Source organism: Oryctolagus cuniculus, chromosome 2 (assembly GCF_051225735.1).
Source record: "Oryctolagus cuniculus isolate XC-2025 breed Fujian yellow rabbit chromosome 2, ASM5122573v1, whole genome shotgun sequence".
NCBI lineage: Eukaryota > Metazoa > Chordata > Mammalia > Lagomorpha > Leporidae > Oryctolagus > Oryctolagus cuniculus.
In genome coordinates this window covers 145127501-145139825 of record NC_142868.1, presented here as the reverse complement: position 1 = coordinate 145139825, position 12325 = coordinate 145127501, and the positions used below count along the sequence as shown (strand labels likewise).

The 12325-nt window shown below is 39.4% G+C and overlaps 1 protein-coding gene and 1 long non-coding RNA gene across 24 annotated transcripts in view; one reads left to right on the top strand and one right to left on the bottom strand.

The window, feature by feature from the left end:
• EHBP1 (EH domain binding protein 1) overlaps window positions 1–12325 on the top strand; it is a 380185-nt gene that overhangs the window by 320990 nt on the left and 46870 nt on the right. For all 23 annotated transcript variants that reach the window (XM_070069071.2, XM_070069064.2, XM_070069059.2 and 20 more), the window contains 3 exons: window positions 489–627; window positions 782–888; window positions 3464–3587. In XM_070069071.2, the coding sequence (XP_069925172.2) occupies window positions 489–627; window positions 782–888; window positions 3464–3587 (370 nt within the window). The remainder of the gene's footprint in view (window positions 1–488; window positions 628–781; window positions 889–3463; window positions 3588–12325) is intronic.
• The window catches only part of LOC127490317 (uncharacterized), a 48211-nt gene continuing 47001 nt past the window's right edge, over window positions 11116–12325 (bottom strand). Inside the window, exon 3 of the long non-coding RNA XR_011386621.2 lies at window positions 11116–11247. This is a non-coding gene — a long non-coding RNA (uncharacterized LOC127490317). The remainder of the gene's footprint in view (window positions 11248–12325) is intronic.

Genomic DNA, 12325 nt, shown 5'->3' with positions numbered 1-12325 from the left:
GTTTCCTTAGCTGTAAAAGGCTTACTTACAAATCTGGCTTTGGAAAGTTATAGCTGATGAAATGCAGTTCAGTGGGGTAGTATTATAATCCTACCTTTTAGCCTTCATCCAGCATTAGTGGTTTATCTCAATGGGCATAAAATTAGAAACTATTTCTTCTTGTCATACAAGTCTGTGGGGCTGTACAAGCTGATGGGGCAGAATAGTAGGGAGAACAGGAGGCAACATAGCTTTTAAAAGATACCAATCACCAGGAGAAGACACAGAGTTTGTACGATCTTGTATCAAAGTTATCAAGAGTTTAAACCATGAGTCCCAAAGTTTTTCATTACAGACAATGGAACTTACAGTTGAGCTATTTGGAAAATCACTTTTCTTTCAGAAAGTTTTTAAATTTCAAAGTCTGCATTGTCTTAAATGTCTTCTGAATGTGTAATTTCACATTTATAAGATCAGGACTCTAGAAGTGTGTATTGTTTTACTTTCAGAATGGCACTGAAGATCTCCGGACTGAACGATTACAAAAAGCAACAGAACGTTTTAGAAATCCTGTTGTGTTCAGCAAGGATTCTACAATCAGAAAAACTCAACTTCAGTCTTTTAGTCAATATGTTGAGAACAGACCAGGTAGGAACACTTTTAAAAAATGTTTTCCCATCTTATGATTCAACAGTTCTTAACAATGTGTATATATTAAAAAGCTGATGCTGTAAATCCATAATTTCAATATATAAATATCAAGCTTTATAATAATTTTACATGTCTTTCTTCTTTTTTTAAGAAATGAAAAGGCAGAGATCAATACAGGAAGATACAAAGAAAGGAAATGAGGAGAAGGCGGCGATAACTGAAACTCAGAGGAAGCCATCAGAAGATGAAGTGCTTAATGTATATTAATTTTTTGTGTGGTTTCATGATTGCTGATAATTCCAAACTGTATGTGGAAATAGTGCCTTTATTTGTTAAAATGAGATGTTAGGTTTTTTAAGATGTCAATCTCCAGTGCATTCAAAGCAGAGTGAGAGGGGTGCACTGTTGAATTAGTCTGCAGTGTGGTGATAATTGTCAGATAAAAAAAAATGAATTTTTCAGAGTTCCACAGCCCCAGCTTCCTTGAGACATTTCCATCAGGGCACTTCCCATAAAGAGATTCCAGTATTGATCTACCGGGAGGATTTTAATTATTACAATAGCAGATACCGCAGAGCTGCAGTTAGAGGGAAAAGTCACATGAGACCTGCTAGAATTTCTCAGCCAACCCATTTTGTTGGCTTGGGTTAATGGGTGTTCAACCTTTCCATTATCCAGATCAGCCGTGAATTACTAGCTGAATGATGTTTGCATTAATATAATATATATGGTAATTTCTTCACTTAATTAACGGGGAGGTTCAGCTCAGTAGGGGTATGGGCTGATCATGTGTAAAATTGATTTGTGAGGGAAATATTTGATAGACCGCAGGGAGAAAGCTGCTTTTGATGGACAGCTATGGGACAGAAGCAGGAAGAACAAGTTTTAACTTGAATTTTTGTCTGGAAGCACAGCTCTGTTTTAATGGTGATACTTTTTTTTATTAACTGCAATTTTTCTAAATATTTTCATTGTTTTTGTGGTTAAAATATTCTTGTTGGATTTTAAAATCCTTATAAGTGTACTCACAATTACCAACTACATTTTAGGGCTCTAATAGCTTCTCATTTTAAGTTCACTTTAGAACACCTGGAAAGGTCTTAGTCTTAAAAAATATCTCACTGATATTCCCTGATAAACTACACTACTTGCTAAAACTTCTAAGTTACAGAATACTTGAGTATACAGATACCCAAACTAAAAAAACCTGATTATGAATTTTGTCACTGTATTAAAAGAACCAACTTCTGCCCTCTTATATCTTATCCATATTGTCTTTGCAAATTATCATATTTGCTTTATTCCTCTGGATAGGAGTGAGAGGATAAAAAGTCCCTTTTGAGATTACTCTTCTGTTTGGCAGATAGATTCAAATAAATAGTGTTTGCCAGATTTTTCTAGAGTTTAAAGTTACTATTAGCATTTATTTGATTATTATAACTTTACTGTTATATTTTATGTGGAAATGGAAGAATATTCAGCTTGATTGAATCTTTTAAAATGCAATGACTTTTGGATCAAACTGTCCTTTGAAATTATCAGCTTTATTTCTTAAAATATTTCAACTTTAAATGTTTTAAATGCCATAACCAATTTAACAGTAAATTGATATAAATTAAGTTCACATGTGAATATAAATTATTTAATAGTTCAAAAGGCTCATAGATTATAGTGGAGTTTAACATGATTTTTTGTTGGTTTCCTGTTTGGGAAGTAACAAAGGTAATTCCTCATAGCTTATTAGATACTAACGTGTTTCTAGGTAGGGAAGGGATTTGACATGAAGATTGTTCACGTTTACTTCTCTTAATAGTGTTGTAAGTGCTGATGATAACAGTGATGGTGAGGGTAATCATTTAAGTAGTTCTTCAATATTTCTCAGGTGCTTAGGTCTTGTAGCACTAGAAATATCAAAAGGAAAGAAGGTGTTCCGAAGGGAGCTATAATTAATGCATTTTTATTACAATACCACAAATAATAACACCATCCCTAGTTATTTAAATTTATAACATGAAAATAAAAATTAAGGTTATACTAGCACTTGATAATAGAGGCAGTATTTCTTCTAAGTATAACTTTTTAAAATAAAGATTGTTATGAAAAGTAAAATTTCAAATTGAAATCTAAATTTAGCAAAGTGGAAGAGTAACCAGATCGGTATACTAGTTGCATTAGATCCTGTGTAGCAAAGTTTAAAACCACCTGTCAGGTTAGAATTACTGTATAATAAGTAGTCATACATCAACAGAATGACATGTTAAAATCCAGGAGCCTGCTGGAGGGAAAAATGGAGATATGCAAACTTCCCTTTCATCATTTTTAAAAGTATTTTAAATAATCCAATCCCTATGAAAGCAAAAAGTGTCTTTTATATTTTGTATTTTTATAGAACAAATCCATGGTTCTCTCAGGATGGACACTTCAAGGATCAATTTCAGCAAAATTCCATTTTTGAATTAAAGATGCCAGTGGTGTTTGTTTTGATTATCACCAAAGGGAAAATTCTCTGCTGCCCTTGTCCATGTTTAAATAAGTCTAACTTAACTCTTAGGAGAGATTTTTTAACTCAGTGTCAACTTTTTAAAGCTGGCAAATCTTCCTGTGAAATGATAAATATAACACTAAACAACTGAAATGTTTTCTGTTTACAAAAGTTTGGTATACATAATATGTATGAAAAATTCCTGAATCACAGGGAGTTGCTTTTTGGTATTAAGGGAGATGCTAAGGTTATATTTGGTTCTCTAGGTAAGTGCTTTACTAAGTGTTTGTAGAAAGGAAAAATGTAACTTACAAGTGATTTTTTTTCCTTCCTGTTTGTTCTCGTTAACAGAAAGGGTTCAAAGACACCAGTCAGTATGTTGTAGGAGAATTGGCAGCACTAGAGAATGAGCAAAAGCAAATTGACACCCGTGCCGCGCTGGTGGAGAAGCGCCTTCGCTATCTCATGGACACAGGTACGGTGCCCAATTACACTGTAAACAGTTTTGGCAAATTGAGCGTTCACAAACTCTTATAGAGTTTTGGAAGTGTGAATCTTTGAAGCCTGAATGTTCAGCAAAACTGCCTTGAAAATAAAAAGGCTGCGATTTGCAGCCACCTCTCTGGGCCCTGGTGATAAGAGTGCCTTCATGGGAAGTGATAACTCGCCCTGATACCGTGTGAGCCAGCACTATTGAACAGTGTGCTCATCCATGCAGAGTTGGAATACACATCTGTGCCTCATTGATATGCCACTGCTTAAAAAAAAAGTAAGATCTTTACTGTTCTACTGATTCATTGGGAAAAAAAAAAGATTTGGCCAGCTAAAGCCATGTACTGCATGAAACAGAGTACTATGCATAGGGGACGGCTCCATGGACTAGATCACTGAAATTTGAGAATACTATCTGGTTACTGATGCTCCACAATTTTTTTTCCAAGGGAACAGGTTTTTTAAAAGTCTGTAATACTTTGTGTCACAGTTGCATTTGAAAGGATTAAGGTATAGAGCAAGGTTTGTAAAGACCAGTTAGAGTAGCAAGTTAACTTCTAACCAGAGGGTAGATTGGCATTTAGTGCTGATTGCCAGTGGTGATTGAATAGATCTAAGAGCACAATAGCTGTTGGAAAAGTGTGTGTATGTGTGTGTGTGTGTGTGTGTTTAAAATGGTGCTCTTACAAAAGGACAAAAATGAGAAGCATATTCAAATCATTTGGACCAAATTAAAAGAAAGTTACATTAAGAAAAAATGTGAAAAAATAAGAATGGAGAATCCATTCATCTGGTCAAATGAATTGCTTTAATGTTATGGCAGTGTTATGATAAAATAGAGTAGTATGATTTAGGGCTGGAAAGTTTTCCTAAATTTTTTTCTTCTCTATTTTCCAAAATTATTTTCATAATAAAAGAACTTCTCCAAAAATAAGCATTTACATTGTACATTTTAAAAGTGCATACATTGGTGAAATCAGGACATATTAGAACAGGAAGAGACCTTGGGTTTTATCTGGCCTAGAGGGTTTCATACTGTTTTATGGAGCCCTAAAGCTTCTTTAGAGACACTTAAGGGGTTGCCAGAACAATGGGGGAACAGAAGGCGACAGGCTTATAAAATCCTTACCTTATTAAAACAAAGTGTCTCTGAGTTTACTTATTTGAAATAGTGGCTTCTTTGAAGAGTGTGAAGAAAAGGTTGTACCGTGTAAAATTAAAACAAGACAAGAAAAATAAACCTTAAAAATAAAAGAAGCTATTACCTAGTCTTCTCATTGTACAGGCAAGGAGATAGAGGCACAAGAAATGCTTAAGGTAACACAGATCACCAAGTGGCAGACCATGGACTAAATTCAGGTCACCATAACCATTATCAGACAGAACCTTTGTTAGATTTCTAGACCATTTTTATCATTCCCCTAAAAAGTTACATTTATGCCCAGCCTTATACATATAAAGTTGTATGGATTCAGTATGAACCCATAAGGTAACATATTATTTTTTGTTTTTTAAAAGATGTATGTATTTGAAGAGCAGAGTAACACAGAGGGAGAGATAGAAGTCTTCTGTACACTGGTTCACTCCCAATAATGTTTGGCCTGGAACTCCATCCAGATCTCCCATGTAGGTGGCAGGGGCCCAAGCACTTGTGCCATTTTCTGGTGCCTTCCCAGACACATTAGTAGAGTTTGATCAGAAGCAGAGAAGCCAGAGCTCAAACCAGCACTCTGATATGGGATGCTAGTGTTACAAGCAACAGCTTAACCCTCTATGCCACACACCAGCCCCAAACTAATATATTGTTTTATATTTGCATTTTTTCCTTTCATTTCTAGAGGTTTTTAAAAAATATTTGCATATACTACCTATGTAAAAAATGTAAATATCATAGTAATTTCTACATTTTAAAATTATTTCTTTTGAATATTTTAATAAGACTTTTCAGACTTTTTTTTTTTAAGATTTATTTATTTGAAAGTCAGAGTTACACACAGAAGGAAAGGCAGAGAGAGAGAGGTCTTCCATCCACTGGTTGACTCCCCAGTTGGCCGCAACAGCCAAAGCTGTGCTGATCTGAAGCCAGGAGCCAGAAGTCAGGAGCCTGGAGCCTCCTCCCAGTATACCCATGTGGGTGCAGGGGCCCAAGGACTTAGGCCATCTTCCATTGCTTTCCCAAGCCACAGCAGAGAGCTGGATTGGAAGTGGAGCATCTGGGACTCCAAGCAGCGCCCATATGGGATGCCAGCACTGCAGGCAGAGGCTTTACCCACTACACCACAGTGCCTGTCCCTAGACTTTTTAACAAATGTAAATGGGCCATCTTACCTGAGTATAATGATTAAATTAGTTGTTACTATACAAGAAGCCTTGTGGCATTAGAGGAGAAGCTAAAAATTCTGACTCCTTTAATTCTGACTCCTTTCTTTTTTTTACACTTGAAGTCTGATTTATTTAGGGTTCTAGCCAAGGTAGACTTAAGGTCTCCTTTCCACCCCATGTATCATTAACGAAGCTTTGAAAGACTCCTTTCCATCTATACACAGTTTTGAAATCCAGACGCTATTAATTTATTTAGAACCTCTTTGGGGCTTATATTCCTTATTACATAGGACAGAATATGATTCTGACTGGGTCTGCTACTGCAGATTCATATTAATGCTGACTTGGTGTTCCAATTTGGTAAACTCAGAGAACTACCCTGGATGGGGGCCAGTGCTATGACACAGCGGGTTATAGCCCCAGCCTACAGCACTGGCACCCCATGTGGGTGCCAATTCAAGTCCTGGCTGTTCCTCTTCCAATCCAGCTCCCTGATAATAGCCTGGGAAAGCAGCAGAGTCCTTGGGCACCTGCACTCATGTGGGAGACCCTAAAGAAGCTCCTAACTCCTGGCTCCTGGCTTTGGATCTGCTCAGCTCCAACCATTGTGGTCATTTGGGGAGTGAACCAGCAGATGGAAGACCTCTCTGTCTCCACCTCTCTCTGTAACTCTATCTTTCAAATAAATAAAATAACTCTTTAAAAAAAAAAAAAAGAACCACTTGGATGGTATCAAATCTCTTCAGCACAAGTAGTATTTTAAAATTTGTCTAAAACCTAGTTAATATCTGAAGTACAAAGTAAGATTATCAAAAACTCTAAAGCATATATTTATCCTTTTCATTTCTGTATTCCAGTGTGTTCCAACTTTTTATTGAACATAATAGTACGTTCTTTCTAGTATGGTAGAGATGCCAGTCACCTTCTGAATCTCATCCCTAGACCTAAGCAGAACAGGTAGTATCCATAACCTTTATACAGTGAAGCTGAGGCTCAGATACAGGAAATGACTCACTTAAGATGACCCTGTTAGTAATCGCAGAGTTAGGGTTTGAACTCAGGCTTTTAGGTTTTCTGGCTCTTGACTCATTTCTCTTTTCCCTCCATATCTTCTATATGTAAAAGGTATACTTTTATCTATTATTTCAATTTTTATATGCTGGCATGTTTGCAAGTAGCAGGAAGCTGGAATCAGGAACTGAAGCTGGATATTGAACTCAGGTACTCCAGTGTGGGATGCAAGTATCACAGCCACTAGGCTAAATACCCTTTCTTCCAGAACTTGCTGAGGACCTGCCATAAGAGAGAATCTTAATGAGTAATGCAACAACTTGGGGTCATGCCAGGGATGATTATAACAGTAGTTTCAGAAAGGTATCAATGGCAGAGACAGAGCAATTGTTGGGATTTATGTCTGATTCCCTGTGAAATTGTTGAGTAATCCTAAATCAGTGATAGTCTGAATACCAAGTGATAAAGTGAGTATATGTATGTCTTTTTTTTTTTTAATTTTGACAGAGGTAGAGAGAGAGAGAGAGAGAAAGGTCAGTCTTCTGTTGATTCACCCCCCAAATGGCCGCTACGGCCGGCGCTGCGCCAGCCCGGAGCCAGGTGCTTCTTCCTGGTCTCCCATGCGGGTGCAGGGGCCCAAGCACTTGGGCCATCCTCCACTGTCTTCCCGGGCCACAGCAGAGAGCTGGACTGGAAGAGGAGCAACCGGGACTAGAACACGGCGCCCATATGGGATGCCGGTGCCGCAGGCGGAAGATTAAACAAGTGAGCCACAGCACTGGTCCCCATCTTTCTTTCTTTTTAAGGATTTATTTATTTTTTTATTCAAAAGACAGAGTGACAGAGTAAGAGAGAGAGAGAGATTCTTCCATCCATTTTGGTTCACTCCCAGAATGACCACAACTGCTTGGGCTGAGCCAGGCCAAACCCAGGAGCAAGGAGCTTATTCCCAGTCTCCCATGGGTGCAGGGGCCCAAGCAGTTGGGTCATCCTCTGCTATTTTCCCAGGCACACTGGCAGGTAGCTGGATGGGAAGCAGAGCTGCCTGGATTTAAACCAGTACCCATATGGGATGCCAGTATTGCAGCACTGCAGGCAGCAGCTAATTTAATTTGCCCCAGTGCAGGTTCCATCTTATTTTCTGTCATCCTGCCTTGAGACCTGTAAGATCTTTAGGCAAGCACTAAAGAATCTAAAGATTTTTTTTTCCATTGGCTCTTAATGGTATGTGTGTTTGTGTGTGCATAAAATTATTGTTGAGGAGGAGTAAGTTTCTAGCATCTAAAGTTTGTAATGGTTACTTTAGGAGAAGCAGAACTTCTTAGGTAGAAGTATGTACTGTATGTGTTCCAAGTTGACACTCTGTATATAAGTGTAATGATAATGGATCTTTGCCAGCAATGTTATAACTCTTGAAAAAAAATGGAGTTTATAATGGATGTGTTGATGAACTCTTGTACTATAGTGTTACAACTGGTAATACTATGATGAATGGTGTTTCTTTTTCTTTACCAATCTGGTTATATTTGATGAGTTATCAAATTTTCTTAATGTAAGACTATACTGTTTTAATCTAATGATTCATATTACCTGGGTTTAATACCCAGCTCCAGCTCCTGACTAATGGATACCCTGGGAGGCAGCAGTGATGGCTCAAGTAATTGGGTTTCTTCTGCTCCATTTGGGAGATCTACATTGAATTCTTGGGCCTGGACTTGGAACCAGGCTTTTCAGGCATTTGGAAGTGAACCACTGGATGAAAGCGTTTGCGCTCACTCATGCTACTCCCCCCTCCCCGCCTATTTCTGTCCCTATCTCCCACCTCTCAAATAAAAATTTAAGGATGTGCATTAAAAGGGTTTAAGCTGCCATGTGGGATGCTTGCATCCCATTTTGGAGTGCCAGTTCGAGTCTTGACTACTCTGCTTCCAATCTGGCTTCTTGCTAATGTGCCTGGGAAACAAATGATGACTCAAGTACTTGAGCCCCTCCCATCCCTATAGGAAACCCCCATAGAATTCCTGGCTCCTGACTTTGGCCTGGTCTGTCCTGGCCCTGGCTGTTGCCACCATTTAGGAAATTATTTCTCTCTCTCTCTGTCACTCTGCCTTTTAAATAAAAAAATAAAGCTTTAAAAATGTTTAAATAAATGTATACATATATATATATATTTTTTTTTTTTTTGACAGGCAGAGTGGACAGTGAGAGAGACAGAGAGAAAGGTCTTCCTTTGCCGTTGGTTCACCCTCCAATGGCCGCCGCGGCCGGCGCTCTGTGGCCAGCGCACCGCGCTGATCCGATGGCAGGAGCCAGGTACTTATCCTGGTCTCCCATGGGGTGCAGGGCCCAAGCACTTGGGCCATCCTCCACTGTACTCCCTGGCCACAGCAGAGAGCTGTCCTGGAAGAGGGGCAACTGGGACAGAATCTGGCGCCCTGAGCGGGACTAGAACGCCGTGTGCCGGTGCCACAAGGCGGAGGATTAGCCTAGTGAGCCGCAGCGCCGGCCTAAATAAATATATTAAATATACTTGGGGAGGGCACCAGCGCTGTGGCGTAGTGGGTTAAGCTTCAACCTATGACATCAGCATCCCATATGGGTGCTGGTTCATGTCCTGGCTGCTCCTCTTCACATCCAGCTCTCTACTGGTGGCCTGGAAATTCAGTGGAGGATGGCTTGTGTTGGGGCTGCTGTGCCCAAATAGGCAACCCTAGGGGAAGCTCCTGGTTCCTAGCTTCGGATAAGTCCAACTCCAGCCATTGTGGTAATTTGGGTAGTGAACCAACAGATGGAAGACCTCTCTCTGTATCTCCCTCTCTTTGTAACTCTGCCTCTCAAATAAATGAATAAATCTTTTTAAAAAATCTTTAAATATATATATATATATATCATGAATTTTTAAAAATTGGGGAAGCTGGCATTGTGGCACAGCTAAGCCATTGTTTGCCATACTGGCATCCCACATTGGAGTGCCTGCTCAAGTCCTGGCTGCTCTGTTTCCAATCCTGTTTCCTACTAATGCACTGGGGAAGGCAGCAGGAGATGGCCTAAATACGTGGGCCCCTACTACTCATGTGGTAAACCAGGGAGGAGTTCCTGAACACTGACCACAGCCTGGCCCAGACTTGGCTATTGTAGCCATTTGGGAAATAAACCAGCAGATGGGAGATCTCTCTGTCTCTCCATCTTTGTCTGTTACTATGGCTTTCAAATGAATTATTTTTTAAAAAGACTTATTTATTTATCTGAAAGGCAGAATTACAGAGAAAGAGAAATCTTCCATGCACTGGTTCACTCCCCAAATGACCACATCAGCCAGAGCTGTGCCAATCTGAAGCCAGGAACCAGGAGCTTCATCTTGGTCTCCCATGTGGATTCAGGGGCCCAAGCACTGGGGCCATCTTCTGCCATTTCCCAGGTGCATGAGCAGGCGACAGCTTTACCTGTTATGCCACAGTGCTGGCCCCTAAAGCTATTTTAAAACAAGTAATTGAGGTAATTGAGTATACAAAAAACTAAAAATAAAATTTCTGTGAGCTTTCACTAGTACCCAATTCCTTTGAATCTCCTGAATTATCCATTATCTTTACTTAAAGATGGCAGTGGGGTGGGTGTTTGGCACAGCAGTTAAGCCGCCACATGGGAGACTCACATTCCCTATTGGAGTCTTTGGGTTTCAGACATGGGTTTGTCCCTGATTCTAGCTTCCTGGCAATGGGTACCCTGGAGGGAAGCATTTATTGAATATCAAGTGCAAAATTCAGAATGGTATTTGGGTCCCTGACACTCAACGTGGAAGACCCAGTTTGATGTCCCAGTTTCTGAATTCAGCTTGCCCTAGCCCTACCTGTTACACATATCTGGCGGGAGTGATCCAGTGAATTGGAGATCCCTCTCTGTCTCTCTCTACCTCTGTCTCTCAGATAAATGAAATAAATTTTAAAAAATTAAAAGGTGACAATGATGCATAGGTATTATCTTTCTAGCTCTATGGAAAATGATTTATGTGCATTATTTTGTTGTTTCTCACCATAGCCCTATGAGATAGGTGCTACTAATACATAACAACTATAAATAGTCACATTTTTCAGATGAGGAAAATGAGGCCTAGAGAAGCAGGTAAGTTGCCCACTTCATACAGTTTATAGGTGATCGAACCAGGAATCAACCCCAATCTGATGGCCGTTGAGCCTGATACGGTATCTGTTTCATCTCTAGTCTTCTTCTCAGTGAACTTCTGATTTTCCTGAGGTTTTATTAATAATTCTCTGGATCCTCTTATCACCTCTTCTTGACTTATAAGTAGTAACCTAGAAGAAACAGATTGATATTCCCTTAGATTATGCAAAAAGACACTTAACCCCAAATCATTTGGCTCATTAGAGTCCCAGCAAGCTCATATTCTTAACATTTCTCTACCCTGGTTAGGACAATCTAGTATACATAAAAATCAGGTTGTAAAACATCTTCATTTGTAGTTATCAAAGGAATAAAAACAAGCTTCTCTTCGAAAGAAACACATAGCTCTTTGCTAATATTTAGAAGGTTCTGAAACTTGAACAGTATAATGTTCAGAGAGTAGTTTTCAATCTAGGATCAATTTCTTATGAATACCTGAAGATGGTTTTCTGAGGTATGTTAAAATCAAAACTAATTAAAGTTTAAGTTACTGACTTCTAAATTAAGGTAATTATTTTTGTTTAAGCAGCTTACAATTATGACACTGGGTATGTATGTAGCATTTTCTATGTTAAAGCTTCTCAGTTTTTCTCTTAAAATAAAAATACAATCTTGATCTGTTTCAATATGAAAATGTAATCTCAGCTATTAAAAAAGTATAGTTTTGTGGTGCATTAGAAAAGCTTATATAAAATTAGTGCTTCAGTGGCATGAACATTGATTCAGTCAATGTCATGTCTCTTTTTTTTTTCTTTTCAACTTTTATTTAATAAATATAAATTTCCAAAGTACAACTTTTGAATCCCACCCACAACTATTCCATCCCCCACTCCCTCTCCCATCCCATTCTTCATCACGATTCATTTTCAATTATCTTTATATAGAAGATCAACTTAGTATATACTAAGTAAAGATTGCAAAGACACACAAAGTAGGCCGGCGCCGCGGCTCACTAGGCTAATCCTCCACCTTGGGGCGCTGGCACACTGGGTTCTAGTCCTGGTCAGGGCGCCGGATTCTGTCCCGGTTGCCCCTCTTCCAGGCCAGCTCTCTGCTGTGGCCAGGGAGTACAGTGGAGGATGGCCCAAGTGCTTGGGCCCTGCACCCCATGGGAGACCAGGATAAGCACCTGGCTCCTGCCATCGGATCAGTGCGGTGCGCCGGCCGCAGTGCACCGGCCGTGGCGGCCACTGGAGGGTGAACCAACGG